Raw genomic sequence first — 24,692 nt, forward strand, 5'->3', positions numbered from 1 at the left:
ATGTGCATCTGATTTTTTTAATAGGGCCCCAAATATATTTCTTGAATATTTGGAACTATGTCATTTGAAGATAATTTCTGAGCAGAAAAAAAAAGAGGAAAAGAAGTCATGTTAATTATAAAGATTTTTTTTTGTTTTAAGGTTAATTTATTCAAATGAGATTTGCTGAAAGCAGCATTTGTTAGGAAATTTATTTAATATGACTGAAATTTCAAACAGTTAATTTTCATCCCAGTCTTGTGCTTTAAGAACACTGTAGCTTTCTTTCATGCCATAAAGAAGCATCTTTATGTTATAAAAGATAAAATGTTTTTCATGCAATGTATAGACTTTATTATGCTGCTTCTTTTTTTTTTTTTTAATCCCTTTGGGCCAGATTCTAATATAATTTCATAGGAAAATTCCTATTGAGGTTGACTAAATTCCAATGTAATTTGAAAGCAATTAAAGTTTATCAAAGGAAGTGTGCAGTAGAGTTATTCTGGAAATGAATCAGGCCCAAAAGGGAGTAATACAAGCATATCTAGGTCTCTGGAGCAGCTCTAAGAAATTTCTTAAATTTTATTGACTCACTAAACTACAGTGTCCCACTGGGTGGTGGAGGTGTAGAAGTGTTACAAGTCAGTCGTTTATGCAGATTCACTGAAGTTTCAGAAATTGAAAAGTTTCTCAAAACTCAATAGTGTCATTTCCAAGTGGGGATTCCTGTACAACCTGAAGTGTAAAACTTCTAGTATACTTTATTAAAATGTAATCTAAGTCTGACACAACACAAAGTTTCCAATAAAAGCCTTTCTTCTATGTTGTTTTTATCTTTCTTAAAAAAACAACAACACTCGTCTGAAGGGTCACGTGTCACCACCTCACTACCTGACTGAGTGTCAGTTAAGAGCTTCACACAGAAGCAGCACAGGAAATACCTCTAAACAAAGGAAGGGAACACAGAAAAAAAGGAACAAAGGTTTCTGTGAGCTTATCTTTAGGAACTGCATTACATCATCGGTGTACAAAGCCTCATCTTTTACATAATACTCTATACTATGACCCAAATAATATTCTGTATTAAATAAAATATAGGTTGCTTTTCATCATATCAATATTTGCTCTGTTAATATATTCTAATAGAAGTGAATAGATTCTAAGGAAAATGAGGTTTATTGGGTGTCTATTCACACACATGCCATCTTGAGTCTCAGTTTGTAGAGGTCAGATTTGAAAATCATTAATCAGCATATACTAATTGTTTTTAATTAATTAAATAGAAAAATAAAATGGAGAAGTTTCAGAGTAATTAACTCAATAACTACTATCATTGTTATGTCAACTTCATTTTCATTTTAAGAAACTTTAAGTTATCCAAAAGCATGAGTCTACCCTTAATCACAATGATGATATCTGACACACAATTTTGAAAAATACGCTTACTCCAGTGAAAATTCCAGAAGGAATCTGATAGCCTGACATTTTGAGTAATGTGCCATCTTAGATGACAGAGCATTACACCCAGAATGGACATGAGAGAAGCTCCACAGACCTGCTTCCCAGTGCAACTACCATACCTGACAGAATAAAAAGAAGAAGAAGAAATTTAAAGTGTCTGGAAATTTTCCCAAGGACATACAGCAAATGGAGAAAACACGTACTCAAGAAAAATCTCCTAAATCTCAATAAGATTATTTAGAATTTGAGCCATAAACACACTCACTCCAGTTTGGCATGATTAACAATCCATTCTAAGTGGGTAAGGCCAGGAAGATGGGGCTCCCTCTTCCCTCAAATCCCAACCAAGGGATACATAAAAGGTTCACAGAGGCTAAATTCCAAGAGCTCATAAGCCCCCTTCTTCCACCCAGCCCCCACTCACAGAGCAGAGGTTCTACACCAGGTGCAGCAGGCTGAGAATATTGGGACCTTGATCACCTTCACCCTGGCTTATTCATAGGGTGGAAGTTTCAGTCTGGGAGAGGCAAGCCACAAAAACCAGAGGCTTCTGCCCCTACCCAGAACCCTGTCTGCAAAGCAGGAGTGTCACTCCACAAAGAGCAAACCACTGTCCCTACCCATAGCTCCTGAGCTGTGACTCAAAGATTTTGCCTAGGGCAAGAGGCAGTTGACAAGAACAAAGAACACCAACTGTAATCACGGTAACATAAATCTGAAGTAGATTCTAATAAATTAACATGTATCAATATATGGTAAGCCCTAGAGCAACCACTAAGAAAATAAACTCCAAAGAAAGTATTTAAAAAAATCATTAAAGCAATTGAAATAGTACACTGGAGAATAATAAAAGAAAAAAAAAAGAAACAGTACACTGGGAAATAGTCACTTAATGCAAAAGAGAGCAATGAAGGAGGGACAGAGAAACAAACAAAAAAAGACACGAGACAGGTAGAAAACAAAAAGTAGAATGGCAGACATAAACCTAAATATATCGACAACATTAAATATAAATGGGTTAAACAGTCCAACCAAAAGGCAGAGATTGGCTAGATGGAAAAACAAGATCCAACTTTAAGCTGTCTACAGGAGACACACTTTAGATTTAAAGATCAAATAGGTTGAAAGTAAAATGATGGAAAAACACATATCACGCAAACAGCAGCCATAAGAAAGCTGGAGTGCTATACTAATGTCTTAGAAAGTCTATTATAAAACAAAAATGTTGCTGCAGATAAAGAGAGACATTTTATAATGATAAAAGGATAACTCCATCAGAAAGATATAAAAATGATAAATGTATATATACCTAACAACAGAGTCCCAAGGTACATGAAAAAAAAAAACTGACAGAACTGAAGCAAGAAATAGGTAATTCAACAATAATCGCTGGAGAATTCAATATCCTGTTTTCAGTGATAGATAGAAATATGCAGAAGATCAACTAGACCTCATAGACAGAACATTACACCAACGACAGCAGAATACACATTCTTCTTAAATACACGTGGAATATTCTCCAGAATAAACCATATCTAGGCCATAAAACATGCCTCAATAAGTTTAAAGGAATTCAAATCACACAAAGTGTGTTACAATGAAAATTATAACTCAATAACAGAAATTTGGGGATTCATAAATATGTAGAAATTAAGCAACACACTCCTAAAAAGCCATTGGGTCAAAGAAGAAATCACAAGGCAAATTAGAAAATACTTTGAGATGAAAGAAAACAAAAATATAACAAACACAACTTATAGGATGCAGCTAAAGCAATGCTTAGAGGAAATTTTATAACTACAAATGCCTTTATGAAAAAGATCTCAAACCAATACCCTAAACTTCCACCTTAAGATAATGGAAAAAGCACAAAATAAACCCAAAGCAAGTAGAAGGAAGGAAGTAATAAAGATTAGATAAAAACACAGTAGAGAAAACCAAAAGAATCAAATGTTGGTTCTTTGAAAGGATCAAGAACCAACAAAATCAGCAAGTCTTTCAGCTAGACTGACCAACAAAATGACTCAAATTACCTTAACTGACCAAACTTTCTGAGATCAATATTACATTACATACCATCAGCTACATTAATTACCTTGAATAAGAGGTGCTTATATATGTGTAAACCATATGAGAAGAAAACCCTCAGTTTGCCATTTTTTCAGGTAAACAAAATCCACCCTAAATTAAATTTCAAGATCTGTGAAATTTGTCCCTTATCCCTAGTTAACTACCCCATACACACACTTCTGCTTTGGGAAGCTTCTTCCCCAATTTCCAGGTCCATCCCATACTTTTCTTTCCCATGCCACCATCAAAACTAGACAGATTTCTGACCAGTCATTTACACTTTTGTTATTGACAAATTACTCTTTCAACTTCATTCCCACAAAAGCATCACTACAAGCAGCATTCCTAATCTGAGTCTGAGGTACCTAATGGTGGAATGAAGGGGTTTCCCACATTAAAGAATATAAGCTTCCACACAATCTCACCAATGAACACCACAAGCTGAACCAAGTAGTTCATTTCAGTCTTTTGAATCAGAAAATATCCAGTAAATAAATTTGATTCCTTCAATTAAAAAAGATATTTTGGAGGGGAAATATGGGCAACAAGATATTACCCTGAGAGTCATTTGAATTAGTTTTTGTTGTTATGCTTATTTTGTATTTTTCAGGGACAAGTGATTGGAGACTGCAGGAAGCATCAGAAGTTAAGTCCAAGAACGGTCCCCAGCTGCTCAGTGCCAACCACATCAGGATCAGTGACACTGGGTGCCCATGTACTGTTTAGTCCCAGGGCCTGAACGCAGGGTCTAGCAGAGGAGTGCCAGCAGCCCTGTTGGCCTCTCACTCATGAGAGGGTTTTGATTTTGCCTTTTGATGTTAACTGCAAATGAGGCCACACCTGCAGCCAATGTCTGGCAAGTACGTGGTATCAGTTTTAGTCTATAAGATACGTATTTAAATATGCCAAGTTTTTGTAGCCATGCTTTGCCATTTCTTCATTTTTGTATACAAGAAACTAAAGAAGGGAAAATCCCGGGACTGCCTTTACCTCTCACAGGCTCTGCCTGATGCCGCCCTCATGTGGTCCAGGGCTTTGTTAGACGCTGACCCTTCATCCGCCTCCGCTTCCTCTCTCTGGGGCAGCTCTGGTTCTTTCTCTCCCTGTCCAAGGCGCCACCGTGAACCTCCTTAGCTTCTGTTTTCAGGGATACTTAGTAAGATTTTTTTAATTTGCATTTAATGCTTTTCATTATTACAACCTTTACCCAACACATTTAAAATCTCTCAACACATAATTATTCCATCTGTATTATTTTCTATTTCTAACTTAGATATTCTGCATCACAAAATCCCTCAAAATTGAGTGTAACATGTTATTGAAGTCATTAGTTTTACAACAATTATAACAACAACTAATAACATTTATTAAGTACTTGCTTTGTGCCAGGCACTCTACTGCTTTACATAAATTATCTCATTCTATCACATCTAACTGCATCTAAGCATATGCTTAAATTTGCCAGTAGCACTTAAAATTAATTAAAATAAGGATATGATTCATCTTCAAAACAAAGATCTCAATATGCCAAAGTGAAACCTATAAAATAAAATATTTTTAAGTCTTACAAAATGTAAAACACTAAATTATTATAGGATACTATTAAATTTATGTTTCTATCATGGAAAATAAAGCTATAAAATAAAGTATCCACTTTCTCTTTAGCCTATTTATTTCTTATACCTTTCTCAAATTCCTACAAACCTCAGCTTCTAATATGTCAAATAAGTATGATTAGATTCATATAATCAATTAAATCCTTTAACTAAGAAAGTAATATATAAAGTGAGTATTATGTTCTTACATTAACTCCCAAATCGTGTTTTATAACAAATCACCCTGACATTAACCATGGTATGAGGGTTGCAAAATAACATGAGATGTGTTTTTTACTAATCCTTCACATTCCATTTTGGAGCTGTATATGCTGTTCTTGATCAAAACTCTCATTTTATTATCAAGAATTACATTATTTTCTGAATGAGTGAATTTTCTGTTGGAGACAGGAAATGAAGGACTGCAAACACTGGAAATGTATTTTTCCTGTCTCAGTATTAATACATGATATATATTCATATTAATAATAACTCTGAAAACTAGTTTCATTTCTTCTATACATAAGCAATAAACAGTATGTGCAAAAATATGAATACTGGCAGCAGTGATGCGGATACATAACATGGGGTTTCTTTTGAATTTACAGCCATTTCTAGTATTTCATTAGAGCATGTGTACAGGCAACTGTCACAGATGTCCATTAAAGCTCGATTAGATGAAGACAAACAATGCAGGCTTTGAGGATAAACCGAAGCTGCAGCTCAAAGTTTCCGTTTCTCACCCATGGGTACTATAGGACCACTGTCTTCCTCCTTTAAGGCAAAGAGAAGGAATCGATTATGTTACTGACATTCCTCCAAGGCAGACTGGAAAGTCTTTCTACAGTCCAATGAGACAGCAAAAACGAGAAGTTTCATAAGAAAATGTGGAAATTTCAAAAATATCTTCGTGCTCAAGTTTGTCATCTCTGCAATTTTTCCACAAAGTCTACCATAATTTTATTTCTCTGGCAGAATCTATTAATGCAAAATTTCATAGAGACGTGTATTTTCAACCAAAATAAATAAACGCTTGAACTGTTTTCTAAACAAAAAATTTACACGTCATGCATAATAATAAATAAAATTAAAGCTTTTAGTTATTGTCATTAATTTCCTGTGTAATAACTGCAGATGGTAACTGTTTGAGCACAAAGACCACTGCTTCCTAGTCCCCAAATAATGTGACATTTCTATTAAATAAATCAGGAAATAATAAATACAGAATAACACATGAAACGTACATTTTGAGAGAACTAATAGTCTTCCCATTTAGAAAACAACATCAGCTAAGATTTCAGTTCAATACATCTACTCATGTTGCCAGAGATGGGACTGGGGGAACACACTTTAATACAGTTGCTAAAAATAAACAAGCCCAATCTTTTGGACAACAAGTATCTATTAAAATTTAGAGCGCATATACTTTTCACCCAGAATTCTACTTCTTGGAACTTATCATAGAGATATAACCACCTAATCATACAAAGATTTTATGTATAAGGATCTTCACTGAAGCCAAAAAAAACTAGAAAAAGCTAAATAATTTCCTTCCTTAACAAATTATGATACCTAGCACAGGGAGATCAGCTCAGTGCTTTGTGACGACCTAGAGAGATGGGATAGGGAGGGTGGGAGGGAGACGCAAGAGGGAGGGGATGCAGGGATACATGTGTACATATAGCTGATTCTGTTGTACAGTAGAAATGAATACAACACTGTAAAGCATTTATACTCCAATAAAGATGTGAAAAAAAATAATAAATTATGATACAATGGAATACTTTAAAATTGTTCATACATGGTATGTGGGTGGATAGGCTTGTACATATGTACATATACATGTCCACACATGTATGCATATGTTCACATAGATACATATAATTTCTGGAACAATTTATTAGAAAACATTAATAATGCTGGGGTATATACTTCCAAACTAAAATTTCACATAAGACAGTGAGTCATGACCAACTCTTTAAGATTATGCCTCACAGAAGTGATTTCGAAGGTAAAGGAGGACACTGTCTGTGTATGCATTTGACAACTATAACCCAGCACATTTACAAATCAAAGTGACTGACATAAAGCAGACTGATGATCCACATTGTAAAGCCTCAGCATTTCAGAGCTTTTAAAAGGAGCCTAAAGGTCAGCACGGATGAATTTTTTGCAAAAGGAAAATAACTGGAGTCCCCCATCTCCTAAGATGTGTTCCACATAACTCTAGAAGTTGGGTGGAAAAAATGAATCTGTATTCAAAAAATACTGTGGAAACTCTGATTACATAGAGTAAAATACGATTCTTTCAAACAAAACCATGTCAGTCTCTAATATGCTAATGTGCACTGTCAATCTGCGAAAGAAAAATATATTCAGGATTCTCCAAATGTATGGGACAGTCATTTCTTGATTTAACGAACATCTTGACGGACCAATGCTCTGCAGAACACATTTGGGAAAGGTTGGTCTAGAGGCAGAGATTCCAAGTTTATGAAAGTAATTCAATTACGCTTTACCCAACTACTCTAAAAATGAAGCTACCATGGTCTAAAACACCAATTAGACAAAAGATAGGTAAGTAAATATGCAGTCACTCTAATGACATGAGGTCAGGTCTTACCCAAAGCATTTTAACATTGAACATACAACCAGAGTGCAACAGGTGCACAAGCTCTCAGGTGTCTTGTTCATTTTAAAGCTCTAATGGCTTGATTTACAGGATTCTCAATAAATGTAGAATGAATTCTAATTCACCTGAGTGTGAACTCTGCTGGTGAATTTAGGTTGCTCACTGTTAAAATCTCCCTCACAGGAAAACTAAAGTTAATGCCCTATGCTTCTTGAATTTTTCTCCTTTACATTGTTCAAACAAAGAAAATGTCACCTCCCGAAGCCAAGGCACTCTGAGGATGATCTATTAGCTCCCCCACCAAGAGATGGATGTTTGATCTCATTCACTGCAAGATACCAGATTAGCTGGAAAAATTACAAAAAAAATTTATATCCCTGAGTTCAATTGATCACACTCTGGGGTGTGGATGTGGAATCGGAAAGACTCAAGTTCAAATCCCAGCTCTGCCACCAACTGGCTGGAAGATTTTAGGCAATCTATTTGCCCCTTCTGAGCCCCAGATAGCAATACCTACTTTGTAGGGTTTGTGTGAGAATGGAATACGACAACAGATATAATGTGACAACAGTGCCTCCTGGGCACATAACTGAGTGACTGGTGACTATTTCGTTGATTTTACAGACATCTCACTAAATGAAAACTGAACTATGGTATGGCCTATTATTTTCTATAGCATGTGTTTGACATTTACTTTTCAGCACTTCAGAGAAATTTTTCATGGGATGGAATCATACTTGATCTCATCTGCACTGTGTTCCCAAGGCCCAACACAACATTTGGCTCAAAGCAAACACTCCAAGAAAATGCACATATGTATGTCTGTGTATGTGCGTATGTGCCCACGCATGTGTGCGTACATACATTAAAAAGTATAACAAAATGACAGTAGCAACTGCTCCTGTCATTTATTTAACGTTTTTACTTGTATAAAAAGTTAAATTTTGGGGCTTCCCTGGTGGCGCAGTGGTTGAGAGTCTGCCTGCTAATGCAGGGGACATGGGTTCGAGCCCTAGTCTGGGAGGATTCCACATGTCGCGGAGCGGCTAGGCCCGTGAGCCACAACTACTGAGGCTGCGCGTCTGGAGCCTGTGCTCCGCAACAAGAGAGGCTGCGATAGTGAGAGGTCCGCGCACCACGATGAAGAGTGGCCCCCGCTCGCCATAACTAGAGAAAGCCCTCGCACAGAAACAAAGACCCAACATAGCAAAAATAAATTAGTTAATAAACTCCTACCCGCAACATCTAAAAAAAAAAAAAACGCTCTGAATACTGAAAGAGCTTTAAAAAAAAAGTTAAATTTTTAACACTTTTATTAACGTTTTTATTTGTATCAATATTATACATGCACATAGTTGAAAAAGTTAAGTAGTTCTAAAGGGTGTATTATGAAAACTATCAGTTTCCCGTCCTATATGCCTCCACTTTGGTCCTTCTCAACTCTTTGAGCTGATTATTTTATTAATACTGTAGAGCTAATCAGTATGATTGCATCACTCCTTTTCAGTTTTAGCATTGTCTGTCAACTTTCCCTATGGAGAATGTCATTTGACCTTCTTTCCTCCTATCAGCCCCTACCTCTCTACACACACACACACACACACACACACACCACTCACACACTGTAAACCCTTCCCTTCACTCCACCCTCCCAATACAGTTATATAATAATTTGGGTTGGATCGATATTTGATTTCTATCATTGTGATGATGTAAATATTATTCAGAACTGAACTACATGTGTTAATATATCATTAGTTTTCCTTTCTTGCACAACTTGTTTACTCTGGAGTGAATCATTATCTTGAGTTTCTTCCACCTACATCCTCAATCCAAAACTACCTACAGTTGTCTGACTCTCCTCTCAAGAAGTTAAGACACATCATGCAGTCTATCAACTTCGTCTTCCTGGAGGAAGCTCTTCTAGAACCTTCTCAACTGCTCACATCTGGACTCACATCCTCTATGCTGGCTACCTCACCTCACCATCATTCTGGGAATATCCTGTGCCTTTCTCCTTTGTCGGCTCTCCTGTTTCCTGGATCCCACATCTGTTTTCTTGGTTTACGCCATTTTGGTGAAGCACATCTTCCAGTAGCTTCCTGGGAAATAAATTTTTAATGACCTTGATATCTGAACATGACTATTGAAAGTTTGGGTGAGGAATTGTAGGTGGGCTGCAACTTTCTCTCAGAATTCTGAAGGTCATTCTTCCCTGGCTTTTAGCTTCCAGTATTGCTGTTGAGAAGACTGATATTTAAACTCCAGGTTCTCTGAGTCTGACTTGTTTTTTCCTCCCTGTAACTTCTCCCTCCACGTTCAGAAACTTCACGATGATAGTGCCTTGGTGTGGGTGCATTTTGATCTACTGCCCTGGAAATTCAGTGCGCCTTTCCAATTTGTAAATTTATGTCCCTGAGTTCTGAAAAAGTGTTTTGAATGATTTTGTTGCTGGTCCTCTCCTAAAATTTCTCTGCTCTCTCTCCAGATTTCCTATTATTTGGATAAAGAAATGACACTCGGAATACACAAAGGTAATCAGGCTGACTTTCTCCCCTTTGGGACCTCCTCCCAAATACCCATTTATCTATCTATAAATAATAAGAAAGCTTAACTATAAAAGGAAATGTTCTATTATCCAGTGATCATTGTTCATAATGAGACCTTGAAATAAGGCCATAATCCTAAGAAGTCTTCTAAATCAAAAGCTATTTCAATATAATTATAACAGATGCCATCTTTCATGTGACTATTTCTGAACCTTAAATGATCTTCTGGGAAGAGACCCCTGGGGATGAGCACAAATCAAATCACCATTGGAGAATTTCCTACAAAGCTATCAAAAATAAAAAAAGCACATGTGCCCACGTGTCCTTCACAAAGGCTGCTGCAGGTCACAGGGCTGACCTCAGTTCCAGTGACTTTGGCTCAGCTAATTGATAACCCACTGCCACCTCCCTCTTTAAGTAAGATAACTCAGTGTAAAATCTCCAAAAGAAGAGTCTTTTAAGAAATAGCGAGATGCTAGACGTGAGAACTCTTTCCGAATGCTCTCGGGGCAGTTTCTTCTCATGCTGCTTGGATGTGGAGTTAGCTGGGTTACCTGATTCGCTCCCAACACCAGGCTATAAGCTCCTCAGGGGAGTCTATGCTGATAATGTGTATATCTGCACACAGTCCCTAGGATACTGCCATACACTGAACAGAAGGTTAAAAATAAATGTCCTTCCTTTACAAGCAAGGGCAAGATAGGAACCTTCTTTTTCAACACACCCACTAATACCAGTATCAGCTCAGGAGGAAGGAAAATAAACAGAAAAAGGAGAAAGAGAAAGGAGAAGGTCAAGAGTGTCAACGGCTTTTGAAGATTTAAAGGCACAGGGTGGGCAAGATAACACAGGATTTGGAAATAGAAATCCAGGCATATCCGAAATAAGAAAGGGAAACCAGGTATCACTGCTAATTATTTAACATTATTCTGGGAGTTCTAGAGGGTGCAATAAAATAAGAACTAGTAAAATTAGAAAGGAGAAGATGAAATTGTCATTATTTACAGATGTGACCAGGGTCTATGTAGAAAATACAAACAATCAACTAAAATGTCACTGGAAACTATATGAAAGGTCAAATAAGAAAGCCAAGGACAAAGCCAAGCAATTATTTTTTCATTGAATAAATATTAACCAATATAAAAATGTAGTGAAAAATGACACTCATCAAAATTGATGAGTACAAAAACAACAATAATAATAGTAATAGCTCACATTTATTGAATGCCAGCCCCCTGCCAAGCACCAGGCTATGCATTTTACCATATTTTGTTTAATCCTCACAACACCTCTAGGAGGTATGACTCTCAGTATCCCTATTTCACAGACGAGGAAACTGAGGCTGAAAGAATATCTATAATCTGCCCAAACCATGGAGCAGGAGGTGAAAGTGCTATATTCCCAATCAAGCCACACCCCAGGCTGACTCCAGACTCCAAATGCACATCCTGTAGCAAATTCAGTCAGAGGAGAGAACTATACAACATCTAAAGAGCATTACAAAACACTTTAATAAGCACAGACCTATGCATTGCTCCTTGATAGAAAGATTCAACATTGTGAAGATATCAATTCTCCTTAAATTACTCTAAGTACTCAATGCAATCCAAATCAAAAATTCTAGCAAGATGCTTTCTCTTCCTTTGTCTCTTTCTTTCATTCTCTTTTTCTCACCCTCTCTTTGATTCTTTACTTCAATCCTTCTGGTAAAATGATCCTATCGCTTATCTGGAAGAATTAAACACAAGGAAATAAGAAAATTCTGCAGAAGAGATTAATAAGGGATTTTGTCCTACCAAACACTGAAATATACACCAATGTCACAAACACAATGGGTGGTGCTCATGAACAGACAGAACAGGAAAGTCAAGGATAAAACCAAGTATTCAAAGAAAGACTTAATATAAAATGTAACAGAATCATTTCTAATCAGATTGGCAACGATAAGAAATTTGAAAATACTCGATGTCACTGAAGGTGAAGAAAAATGTGTATTTGGACACATGGTCAGTGGAAACATAAAGGGCTACGACTCTTAGAGCAATTTGCACATATATAGTATTACAATTAAAACTCTCTGACCCAGTAATCTCACTACTAAGAAGTTTTTAAGGAAATAAATGCATATGTTAACCACAGTACTGTTGATTATAGCAAAGTCTGAAAATGACCTAAAATGTACAATAATAGAGGAACACTCGATAAACTCTGGTACATAATTAAAGTCAACTTATGTACAATCATTAAAATGTACACATGTATCTATTGAATGACGTGAAAAGATACATCAAACAAACAGACAGAAAAATATCCTGCATAATATAATCCCATGAGGAACATTATATGTGTGTCTAGTTGTGCTTATGAGAGATATGCAAAAAGAGAGATCAAAAGAACAAAAATAATGATAAAGGTAACATTTATTAAATACTTAGCACTGTGGACCAAAAACATGGTAAGCACTTTAATTGCATTACTTCACTGTATCTTCACAACCACCCTGTGAGGTAGGTACTACTACGGCCTTCTTTAAAGTGATGAAAAAAGAGACTTAGAGATATTAGGAACTTTGTCAAGGTCACACAGCTACCTACCAGTGGAGTCAGAATGGAACCTAAGCCATCCCCCACTGAGCTATGGGGGGACCTCTACGCTCACCCCAGTGTTCATGGTGACTGTCACCGAGAGGCGTGTCTGAGAGAGCCTTGTTGCTTCATTTTGTTCTGTACTGTTTGAATTTTCCACCATAAATATGTATCACATTCAGAGAAATCAAAGGAGTTACTCTTGTCGCAGAAATTTCAATAGGTAAACGGAGATGAACACATTTGGAGAAAGTGAGGAGTAAAAAGGAGATGACAAAGAGGTGGAAAGTATACAGAGTGATTGATTTTAAAAAGGGCAAAAATACCTTCAATCCATGGTGCAAGCATAGATTAGCACTAACCCTTAGGGAGACTATTAGCAACGTGAGACCAAAAGTGAAAACACGGGTGTCCTTCTTCCCTAGAAATCTCATTCCCCGGAACTTATCTAAAGAGATAAGGAGGCAAAGATATACAAGGACTTCATAATTATCTGCCCTTTGTTATTTGAAAGGCGTGGTGAAAAGAGCTCAGGGTTTGCAGTGAAACCTACCTGGGTGTGAACCCTGGCTTTGCCCTGTACTGGCTGTGACCCTGAACAAGTTACTCAACCCCTCTCAGTCTCAGGGTCTCCATCTCTAAAATGGAAATAAAAGCACATGCCTCACAAGATCGTTGTGAGGATTAAATGAGATAAAATATAGCAGAGGGTTGGAAACATAAAAAAGCAGCTGTTCTTTCCCCTTCATCACTCACTAGTATGTGTCACTTAGAATGGATGTGTAAACTTTAACTGAAACTCAAGGACACGTCAGATTGTTTGGTATATTCTATACAACTCTGCATCAAAGTATCATAAAACACTAAACTTAGCTTTTAAAGTTCTTCACAAGCAAACCTATGTTATACTATTCTGACACTTTCTCAATCTCAATTAGCACTACACTAATTAACAAAACTGTGTTACACACTCCAGCGCGTCACATTTTTCTTCCTCCTTCCCTAATCCCTAGTGTGCTGTAAGGGTGATTGAATATCTAATTACTTCTTAATTGAATGCACATATTATACATTTTTCACTAGGTTCAAGCTTAATGCTTTCAGTCCAGAAATCAAAGTCAATGAAATTAAGTTGAAGTGGGATTTGGGCAACTATTATAATGAGAGAAGGTTTGCATTATGTCTAATTATAAGTAAATGTGGATTTTAGCATCATATCCTATGGAAATATTTCAGGTCCAGGAATGTGCCATAAGTGACTAATTTAGATGATTAATAACGTTGTTATTCTTATTTACAATCTTTTATTTCTCATTATAGTGATTTAATTGCTGGGACCCATTAAATATAATCATTCTTGAAAGAAATGGTACCATTAGAGAACCACCGGTTGTACCCATACTAAAATCAGAATGAACACTCATATTTGTGAATAATTACGTGAGTTTCTCTGCACTGTAAAGGTTACAGGAACTCTCACATGCTGCAAACACAAGAAAAACATAAATCTTGGAGTACTTGGAATATAACTGGTTACGTTCATCAAAAATATTCATTTATGGCAAACCACAAAAAATATTACTATCAAAATGGTGTTCCAATTCAGTTCTTACTTTACTGGGAGAGTATTTCATGAGGTTCTTTTTTTTTTTTTTCTTCCCTTTTGCATTATGCAGGAGTAGGAGAACCTCTGAAGTAGGTATCTCATACAAGGAAGGTTTGTTTGCTTGTTTGTTTCTAGATGTGGGGACCAATCAACTATAATAATTTAGCTGAAGACCTTTTCGGGCAGAAGACTAGATTAAATAACTTTTTGAGATCCAGTTCGACTCCATGCTTCTAAGGTGTGTCTGAAAATATTTTCTGCAGACAAGCCTTAAAGACCTTTACGTATAAAGTATAAGAATTCAGAAATTTTGCAGGCATTTAAAGAAGTACTGTGATAGAAAACAGACCCATCCAAAACCAATGTGGTTTTATTGTTTTAACAATTAATTTACTTTGAGAATGGTGTTACATAGTGGCAAATTTCTTGATTGGAGAAACCTCCATATTATTCAACAAATATTTCAGACTCTGTCCAAGCTATTGGGCGTTGTCTAGGCTATTTCAGCTTTGTATGCTACCAAAACAAGTTTTCACTGGCATGTTTGTTTAATTAAAACTGAAGTATCATACCAGTCAGAATGGTCATCATCAAAAAGTCTACAAATAACAAATGCTGGAGAGGGTGTGGAGAAAAAGGAACCCTCCTACGCTGTTGGTGGGAATGTAAATTGGTACAGCCACTACGGACAACACTATGGAGGTTCCTTAAAAGAATAAAAATAGAGTTACCACATGATTCAGGGATCCCACTCCTGGGCATATATCCAGAGAAAACTGTGATTCGAAAAGATACACGCACCCCAATGTTCACTGCAGCACTCTTTACAATAGCCAAGACATGGAAGCAACCTAAATGTCCATCAACAGAGGAATGCATAAAGAAGATGTGGTCTGTGTATACAGTGGAATATTACTCAGCCATAAAAAGGAAGGAAATAATGCCATTTGCACCAATATGGATGGACCTAGAGATTATCATACTAAGTAAAGTAAGTCAGAAAGAGAAAGACAAATATCATATGATATCACTTATATGTAGAATCTAAAAAAATGATACAAATGAATTTATTTACAAAACAGAAGTAGACCCACAGACATAGAAAACAAATTTATGGTTACCAAAGGGGAAGGCGGGGGGGAATAAATTAGAAGTTTGGGATTAAGATATACACACTATTATATATAAAATACATAACCAACAGGACCTACTGTATAGCACAGGGAACTATACTCAAAGTTTTGTAATAACCTATAAGTGAAAAGAATCTGAAAAAGAACAGATATACGTATAACTGAATCACTTTGCTGTACACCTGAAACTAACACAACATTGTAAATCAACTATACTTCAATTTTTAAAAAATGAAGTAGTTGAAAGAATAAGGCAAATCTATTTGTACTAACATATAAATATCTCAATTTATCTATATAGTTAAATTGACAATTTTTTGGTATGGCTTTTTTTTTAATACTTTAAAATACATTGTTTCTCACCCTTGTGGGTGGCATGTCAGTATCTACTTTTCCCTTACCTGGTTTCTTCTTTAACAAACCCTTTTCCCTTCTTCAGGAGATGGCTTCCATCCCTAACAAAGGGCCTGGAGCAGGTAAGTTCCTCCACTCTCAGGCCATGATCCTTCCATCACCCTCATGCCATTTCATTTCTATGCTGAGATTTCAGATCTCCTAGGTTTTGCTATATGTAAGCTATTTGCTATGTTTAGTTATGTTTAGTAACTAATACAAAAGAAAATGAAAATATTAAAAAGAAGGTTGATCAGGGGACTTCAGTCTTTTCATCATGTTTCTGTATTTCCTCAATAACGGCTAACATCCAGCTACGTATCAGTAGATGTAACGCAGGTCAATTTTCCAAAACCCATTCAAGACTCTGCAACTTCACAACTGAGACGTTTAAGTCAGATGCCAATCGCCCAACCTTCCACTGCGGATGGGAATAACAAACTACAATACCGCCACCAGCCCCCAGCGACAGATGTCGCCAGTTAGTCCTGTCACCCTTTCGCACTGCGCTCAGCCGTGGATGCAGAATCCTTCTCAACACTCTAGACAGCTCGTATCAGTCAATCAGAGTTGACGTGCAAGTTTGAGGGCTCTCTGTCACCCATGTCTTTTATTTTTACAAATCTTTCCTCAACAATCCTATGTAGAAGAGAGGGGGGTGTTCCTGCAACAGCCCAGGTGAGAGCTGATGCTAACTTTATGGGTTGTGATGATCACAGAGATTGATTTGGGAGCTATCCAAAGGCGAATCTGTGAACTGGACGATAAATTGGAAATGTGAGGTGAGGTGACGTGAGAAGTGTCCAGTATGACTTGAATTCCTAAGAAAACTGGAAGAAAGCCAAGTCTGCGAAGGACGATCATATATTCAATCTTTTATATATTGGGTGTGAGACGCCTCTGATGCATCCAAAAGCAAAGTGAGGCAAACAGTTGGGCATCCGATTCTAGAACTTAACAGAGAGACCTGGTGTCGGCAGGTAAATGAGAGGGTCATCTGCCTTTGGTGGTACCAGAGGCTGTGGGTGCAGACGATCCACCTACAGAGAGAGGGGGTGCCACAGGCTGAGCCATGCGGACTCCAACAGCAAGTGGCCTCCAGGAAGGTCCCTTTGTGTGCTGGGCTTTCACAGTTCCCTGGGTCTATGATGAATCCGCTTTCCTAAGTCTCTATGAACTTCATCATGGAAAAGAGGAACTGGAAAGGACAGACAGTAAGTGAGGAAGAAACCGAAATGAACGCTTGTTTGTGAACGATGTTTTCTTAATAAGTCTCAAACTGGAAAAATAAAATTTAAAAACTGGCTTGAGAAAATTACCAAAAATGAGCATCCATGAGGAAAAAGACGTAATACTACGTGTTTAGAGGAGATAACCTGGTCTCGGTGATTTTCTTATGGAAAATATATGAAGTTTAAAATCATGAAATCTACTATATTGAGGGTATCATAATATATTAATGTTCAACATAAAAGCTGACCCATGACTGCAAGATGTTCTCTTCCTTCCTCCCAAACACAATTTTGTTTAAATTCATGGGTGGGGAGGGGAATAAATCATTCAGGAATTTTTACCCATAATAAATTAACCTTTCTTAATAGTGAAAAAAGAAACAAAGGACAGATATGGAAGCAGGGATTATTTTCCTTCTTTACCAATCTTGAAGAAATGTCTATACAGCTTTGATACTTTTCATTCTTGGGTTAAGAACAATTTTTGTATCACAGAATCAAAACATAATAGATGGGTTGACCACCCTTGGTATTTTGGCCTTTTCCTGAAATCATACTGAGAACCTTTCGGAAATCCATTCATTTTCGGGCAATTCTATAGGATACAGTAAATAGAAAATAGCTCTACCATCAAGCTTTCATTTCTCACCCTAATGCTGTGCATCATATTAAATTATTGGAGTGAAGTCAGTCCAAGTTCTATTGACTGAAAATAAGGCTCTGAGCTTTCCATTTATCCTGAAAGGATAATAGCTTTCACCTACTTGGTCATTCAGAGTTGACATTATCCCTTTCCCACAAATCCCCTCCTTTTCCATAATGGCTTAGTCTTTTTTAACCTCCAACTCTGTTAGGTTATAAAAGAAAGCTGCTATGAAATTGATGTTAGCTATAGCATTTATTAAAGCTAAGAAGAGAACATTATTAATTGCAAAAGTATACATGGGGAAGAGTTCAGTACAGTCTGAATGTGACTCAAAGACCCAAAACGGGTCTTTGCCCAAATACGAGGGTAAGTTTGACACAGGGATCAGATACTTGTTTAATAACCCTCTTTTTTCTTCTTCCTTTTTTCTGTTTTTTTTTTTCTCCTCATCTATTTGGAGCACACATATTTTCCCCTTTTAAGGAGGGTAAGGGAGGTTACTTTTTTTTCTGGAGAAAACATTCTTTATTCATAATTATATTAATTCTATGGCTAAAATATATGTTGTTTAATCATATTGTTTTGTTCTAAAGCTAAAATCAACTCAAGAAACACCGTTTTATGTAAATAACAGATCTCACAAAGAGATAAATTGTTAATGTAATTGGAAATAATGTTGCCAAGAAATGTAGGCTATTTATTTACCTGTTTACAGGGAGGTATTTAAAGAGCTCTGTGGCATTGGTTTTTACAGAAAATAATTATAATTAACTATAGTTACTGTAACCATGTGTGCAGTTTAACAATATTTGAGTCACAGGGGAAGCAGGCAAATCTTTGAACAGTCAGCATAGCTTTCTAAAAATTGGTTAATAGTTAATGAAACAACCAGGCAAATAATCATTTCACTGGAAGGGTAGTACCAATATTATCATGCCAAGGGCAGCAAGGAAACTGGACATAAAGCTTGGTTTTATTTTGGTTTGTTATTAAGATTTGGTTCTCCTGCATCGTAAAGAAAGTTCACTGGGTAAACTGGCTCCTAGAAATCTGAACTAGCCCTGCACCTGGGTGACTTATGTGCTAACTCTTTAAACAAGTACAAAACCATAGTTCATACTTCCTAAATGGTAATACAAAAAGTCACAGATAATTCATGGTAGTAATAAGTCTTGGTTATCAAAACCCTCCAGATGTCTAGACATGTCATGCAAAAATAAATGTCATTTTAAGTCCAAAAACTAAAGTTATTTTAGTAAAGCGTAGCTAAAATAAATCTGAATTATTTTGAACATTTTTTAGAGAACTATCAGAAAAAAAGGTTTTTTTTCCTTTTCAGTTCCAAGAGCTTAAATGAAACATTCATGCATTAAATTCAAAGTCTGACTGTCAAGTCATTTCACTTTAATAAAAATTTGAATTACCTGCCTTAGGGCATTATTAAATATCAAATAAAAAGCACACATCCATAAGTCTGATTTCCTGATATAATTTTTATGTAGCAGTACGACTAGATTTGTATTACACATTTCAAGATCAAAGGATCAAAAATGTATTCATAAAAGGATATGGTCAGAAGTGAAGTCGCCTTTGAAATAATTTCTGCACCACTCTTAGGAATTTGGGGGAAAATGACCTCCTTTTAGCAATCTCAGCCACCAAGACAAGGACATAAATCCATCCTCTCTTAAAATATCTAAACTGCAATTAATCGAAGACTGAAAATTACACACTGTCCTCCTATCATACCATGAATATGAAGTACCTGAAATATATGTAATCTTCTCATAAACATTTAAGAGTGAGTGTGTGTGTGTGTGTGTGTGTGTGTGTGTGCGTGCAAGACAGAGATAAAGTAGTGATGGTTACTTAGATATTTAGAGACAGGCAATTCTGGTGTAGGACCAGATATGGATCAAAAACTAAAGCCAATAATCTTATTTCATAAAGAGCGTCATTTATAGTTACTGACATTCAAAGAGAGTATACCAAACCTACACTGGGGAAATTCATAAATTCACGTTCACCAACCTCACCGCCCCTCTCTGCCTGGCCCTCCAACCGGGTCGTGCCCATAAGCCCTCCGGACCCTCACTCTGCACCCATCTCCCAGCTGTCTGGCAGCGCTCACCTCTTCTAGCTTCTACCCAACCCTCCTTAAACAGTAAAGCAAGTCGTGAAACGCTGTCTATAAACCGCCACCTCCTTCCTTCCTGTGATAGCGCACAAAGTGTCCGTTCCATGACAACAGTCAGTCTCCACGTGTGCCGAGGGCCCCATCCCCTGGCAACTTTTCAGAGACTTCACTGCTAGGACTAGCCCCTCGAGAAACAGCACCTTCAGCCCTGCCCATCCACTGGCTCATTCCCCCTCCCCCCCACATACAGAAAAGTTTTACTACTTCTTTTGTTTAAAAAAAAAAAAAAGTCTCATTCCCACCACAAAAAAGGAAATGATATATATGGGACATGACAGAGGTGTTAGCCAACGCTAAGGTGGGAATCATATTGTAATATAAAAATGGATCAAATCAAAATACACATCGTATACCTTAAACTTACACACGCTTGTCTGAAGCTGCCACCGCAAGGTATCTCCAGCCCTCCCTTCACGCCCAACTTCTGCCCACTGCAACCGCCTCCCTCGTCCTCCTGCCACCCTGAGAGCCAGCGTGGTGACGCTCCCTGACCTGTCCTGCAGTGCTTACAACAAGGGGCTCTGCCAGGCAGGTTGCTTGGGTCCAACTTCCAGTCCCGCTGCCCAATGGCTTTGAGCAGATGACCTAACTTCTCTGTGCTTTGGTTAACTGGTCATAAAGCATCCCGTAAGATTTTATGAACATCCGAGGTCATCCCCATGTAGCATGAGAACATTATACGTACACACTTGTATGTATAAAATCTCTATGCCCACGACTCCCACATTCTGTTCAAACCTCTTTTCTGACCTCCACTCTCGACATTCCAGCTTCCTTCACGCCAGGCCCACTGCTGTGACTGACAAGCCCCTCTCAGTCCCCTCCCGCTCTCCATCTCAGACAGAGCCTCTTCTGGCTTCCCTCTTGTCACTCAATGGCACTCTAGCCACACAGTTTCTAAAGCCCCAAACCCCGGGTGTTATCGTTGATATGTCCATCTCCCCCCACCCTCGTCCAATTTATCCCTAGATATCACTTTCCAAGACCCTTTCACGTATGTCAGCTTCTCTCCATCTGCACTGCTCCTAGGCTGGTACCCATGCCGGCATGCCTTTCACCTTGGCTACCCAGTGGACGTCTAAAATATCCTTCCACCGCCACAGCCTGGCCCACAATCATCTGGTCCATTTGTTCTCCAGCCACTGTGATCTCCTGAGAAGGCCACTCCCCTGAGAACGCTTAGATCTCAGCACACTGACGATGAAGTAAAGATGTCTTAGCACGGCTGCCGAGGCCCTTTAAGTCATGGGGCCCTGCCTGATCTTCCCTTTGCATTTCCACACCCCCGACTCACAAGGCTTTTTTCAGGTTCATCAATGCATCAAATTCTTACCACCTCCACAGAGACTGGGCCCTCGGGGTCTCTGCAAAAGATATTCCCTCTATCTGAAATCTCCTTCACTCCATTTCTTGGTTCTTTTCATTCATGGAATTTATTAACTGTGTATTCTTTTAACATCTTTATTGGTGCATAATTGCTTTACAGTGTTGTGTTAGTTTCTGCTGTATAACAAAGTGAATCAGCTATATGCATACATATATCCCCATATCCCCTCCCTCTTGCGTTTCCCTCCCACCCTCCTTATCCCACCCCTCTAGGTGGTCACAAAGCACCGAGCTGATCTCCCTGTGCCAGAAGTGTTTGTTTCTCGATTGTCAGGTTCCCCATCTCAGACTCTAGCTTTTATGAGGGCAGAGACCACATCTGTTCTTCTCATCTCTGTATACACAGAACCAATCACGTAGTAGGTGCTCAATAATGATTTCTGACTGAATATTATTTTAATTCTTTAGCTCATCCATTATAAGGCTCAGCTTAAAGCCCCCGGGGATGTTCTCCATTGTTATCATATATGAATTACTGAAAGTTCCTTCTCATTCCTACCACAGGTGACTTTGCCTGGCCTCCTCCTCATCATCCCCATCATCTCATCATCTACTAGCTGACACAGAAACTGAGAAGGAACGAAGGACTGGAACACAGTTGGCTGATACAGGACACACATAAGTTCTAAGGAATTTCTAATTTCCCTAACGACATCCACGACTCCAGGTGTTACATGCCATGATGGATTCAAAGTAAACTCAACACGTTTCAACCCTTAAGAAGCTTGAAATCTGACACAGGAAATAAATATACGAATAGCTAAATGGAAGAAAAAATGTGAGACAAGAGGTACGATGTAAGGGACAAGGAGAGAATTCCTGCTGAGGACCGTATGCAAGTTGGGCCTCTAGTCGGCCAGGGTTTCAACGAGCAAAAGGGAAGGGGGGAGGACTGGGTGAGCAAAGCACATTCACAGAAGAGAAAAGACAGATTGGCTGGAGTACTGGGTGCCTCAGTAGAGTAATAATAGGGGGGCAAGAAAACTGGAGAGGGAGACACATGGACAACGTGATCACCCTTTAAAATTCTTATATCAGCTGTCTGGCTCGTGAGACTGTGAGCTCCCTGAGGCCAGAGATTTCTGTTCCTCTGTGACTCCCCGGTCCATTGTACCCTTCACACGGGATGAGAGTACATACCCTTAGCGGTCCATTAAACAGTCAGAGCTCTGACCTGACTCCTAGGAAACTGTTCCAACAGACGCTTCCCTCTTACGAGAAGCAGTGGTTTCCCAGCAATGCACACTGACCTAGGTACACGCCCTTGGGCAACCTACAAGGTGAGGAAGTAACCCAGTACAGAGGCATTTATGTATATTTTAGCTTTTCCATGTTTGTGATGTTTTACTTTGTTAGTCCTTAAGGGTAAGGAATACAAACACTGAATTCGATATATTAAAATGTACAGATTAGGTTTTAATCAGTACAGAAACATCCTACACTCAGATCATTAGCAAGGGCTTCTTGATCTATCGAATAAAAGCACTTCCATAGGACAAGTATTTTCATTCATGCCAGATCTGCCCTCACCTACCTACCCCGATAAACAAGACGACCAAATCTGCACCGAACAACAAGGGCCACTTTGAGGCTCAACAGGTCCCCCAGTCCCTTCCCTTACGCTCCCCCATCAATGGGAGGTGACAGCTGCGGTTTCAAGGGTGCGACAACATAGTAAAGTACCGAGAGGTACTTGCATGTCACCGTTCCCCTGCCTCAGGCACCTTCCCTCATGAAAGCCGATATTAGAGCAAAACTTAGAATGAAAGGCTGCTCTGCTCGAAAACATAAGGACTGTAGATTTCTGTCCAACACGGCATGAAATTTTTACGAACCACCTGACTTGTGATTAATGGGGCTTGGGAATGTGTCCTAGATTTAAATAAAGTGCGTTGACAATGAGAGTCGCTTTGGTGTGACAGGCTCAGCTGTGTGTGCCTCATTTTCCTTGCTTAATCCGAACATACCCAGATGAAGACGCACCGGCTTCTGCTCTCTTCAGCTACTGAAACGCGGCTCTAATGACTCTGTCGCTGAGTGGCTGAGTGGGTCTAAAATTGTCTCCCAAAATCCCATCACAGCCTTCCACAAGCTCTGCCCCTTTTGCATGTGTCCTCAGCCTTCGAAATTCTTCAATCTGAAAATAAAAGCAGAACAAAACAGATTAACCACTTACCGGCCATGAACAAGAACTGCAGTTTCATCAATGGCTTAAAATATGCATACATTATAAGAATTTAGAAAGAGAATTAAAATTAAACTTCAAAGAGAGAAAAAGAAGTTCATCCTTCCAGACCTAAGACATTAGACGCAACCCCTGCAAGAAGAATGAAGACTGCAGAAGCAGGGATGAAGGTCTGCAGACAACCCAAACTGCCACGGAAACCTGCTGCATCTGTTTGTACAAAAATGATACACACTTCTCTCTAGAAGCTCTTATGGCCACCTGTGACATAATGAGAAAAAGTGAACAAATGAAGCAGTGATCTGAAATGCTTCCCAAGTATCTCTTTAAGTAATGAATTCTGGTGTTACTGTACGCTAACACTGACCAGATGTTAAATGTATCAGATGGAGGTTTTTTCATCAAAAGACTCCCTTTGATGTTTGTCTAGCCCTCTGGAGAGCACAGGTCCAAAGAGTACCTCTAATTTTCCAAAAGTTTAAGCCCATCTTCCTCCCTTGGCAAGAGCGATTTTCAAGTTCATCTCCCTTTTCAGGTTTCCTGTTACACACGAAGAGGTTCCCACAGTCCCACGGGACCGTTCCCATCAAGTGCACTGCAGTTTCCCTGACTTGCCGGGTCTGCACCTCCTAAGAACCCACAGTCTGCCGGACACAACCCCCTGGGAAGTGTCTGAACAACAAGTAAACACGTGATAAGCATTCGTGAGGCTCACTGCCAACTAGCAGTTGACTTACCTCTGTTAAGTCATGGTCTGTTATTTCATTTAAATGCCCCATAAAATCACATGCCACAGATATTCTTCCTTCCTTACACAAAAGGAGAAACTGAGGCCACATGGGTTAAGGAAGTTTCCAGATTAGCCGGGTCTGACAATGCCAAGTCCAGCTGCTCCTTTCCCAGCTTCACAGCCACCTCTTCAGAAATTCTAGTCATCAGTAGACCCTACATCTGGCACTTATCCCCGGATGTTGAGCAAGTGTGATCTGAACAGCATGAATCCACCAAAAGTTCACCATCTGCGAATCAGAGGCTTCTGCCTA

At 38.5% G+C, this 24,692-nt stretch overlaps 1 protein-coding gene across 3 annotated transcripts in view; it reads right to left on the reverse strand.

Moving 5' to 3' along the window:
- Positions 1 to 343: 343 nt before the first annotated feature.
- Positions 344 to 24,692, reverse strand: part of CA8 (carbonic anhydrase 8) — a 214,075-nt gene continuing 189,726 nt past the window's right edge. For 2 of the 3 annotated variants that reach the window (XM_060286930.1, XM_030859689.2), the window contains 2 exons: positions 23,432 to 23,601; positions 344 to 5,879 (listed from right to left, as the gene is read on the reverse strand). In XM_060286930.1, the coding sequence (XP_060142913.1) occupies positions 23,467 to 23,601 (135 nt within the window). In that variant the 3' untranslated portion in view covers positions 344 to 5,879; positions 23,432 to 23,466. The remainder of the gene's footprint in view (positions 5,880 to 23,431; positions 23,602 to 24,692) is intronic. The other variant, XM_060286931.1, reaches the window with a different exon arrangement.

Source organism: Globicephala melas, chromosome 17 (assembly GCF_963455315.2).
Source record: "Globicephala melas chromosome 17, mGloMel1.2, whole genome shotgun sequence".
Lineage (NCBI taxonomy): Eukaryota > Metazoa > Chordata > Mammalia > Artiodactyla > Delphinidae > Globicephala > Globicephala melas.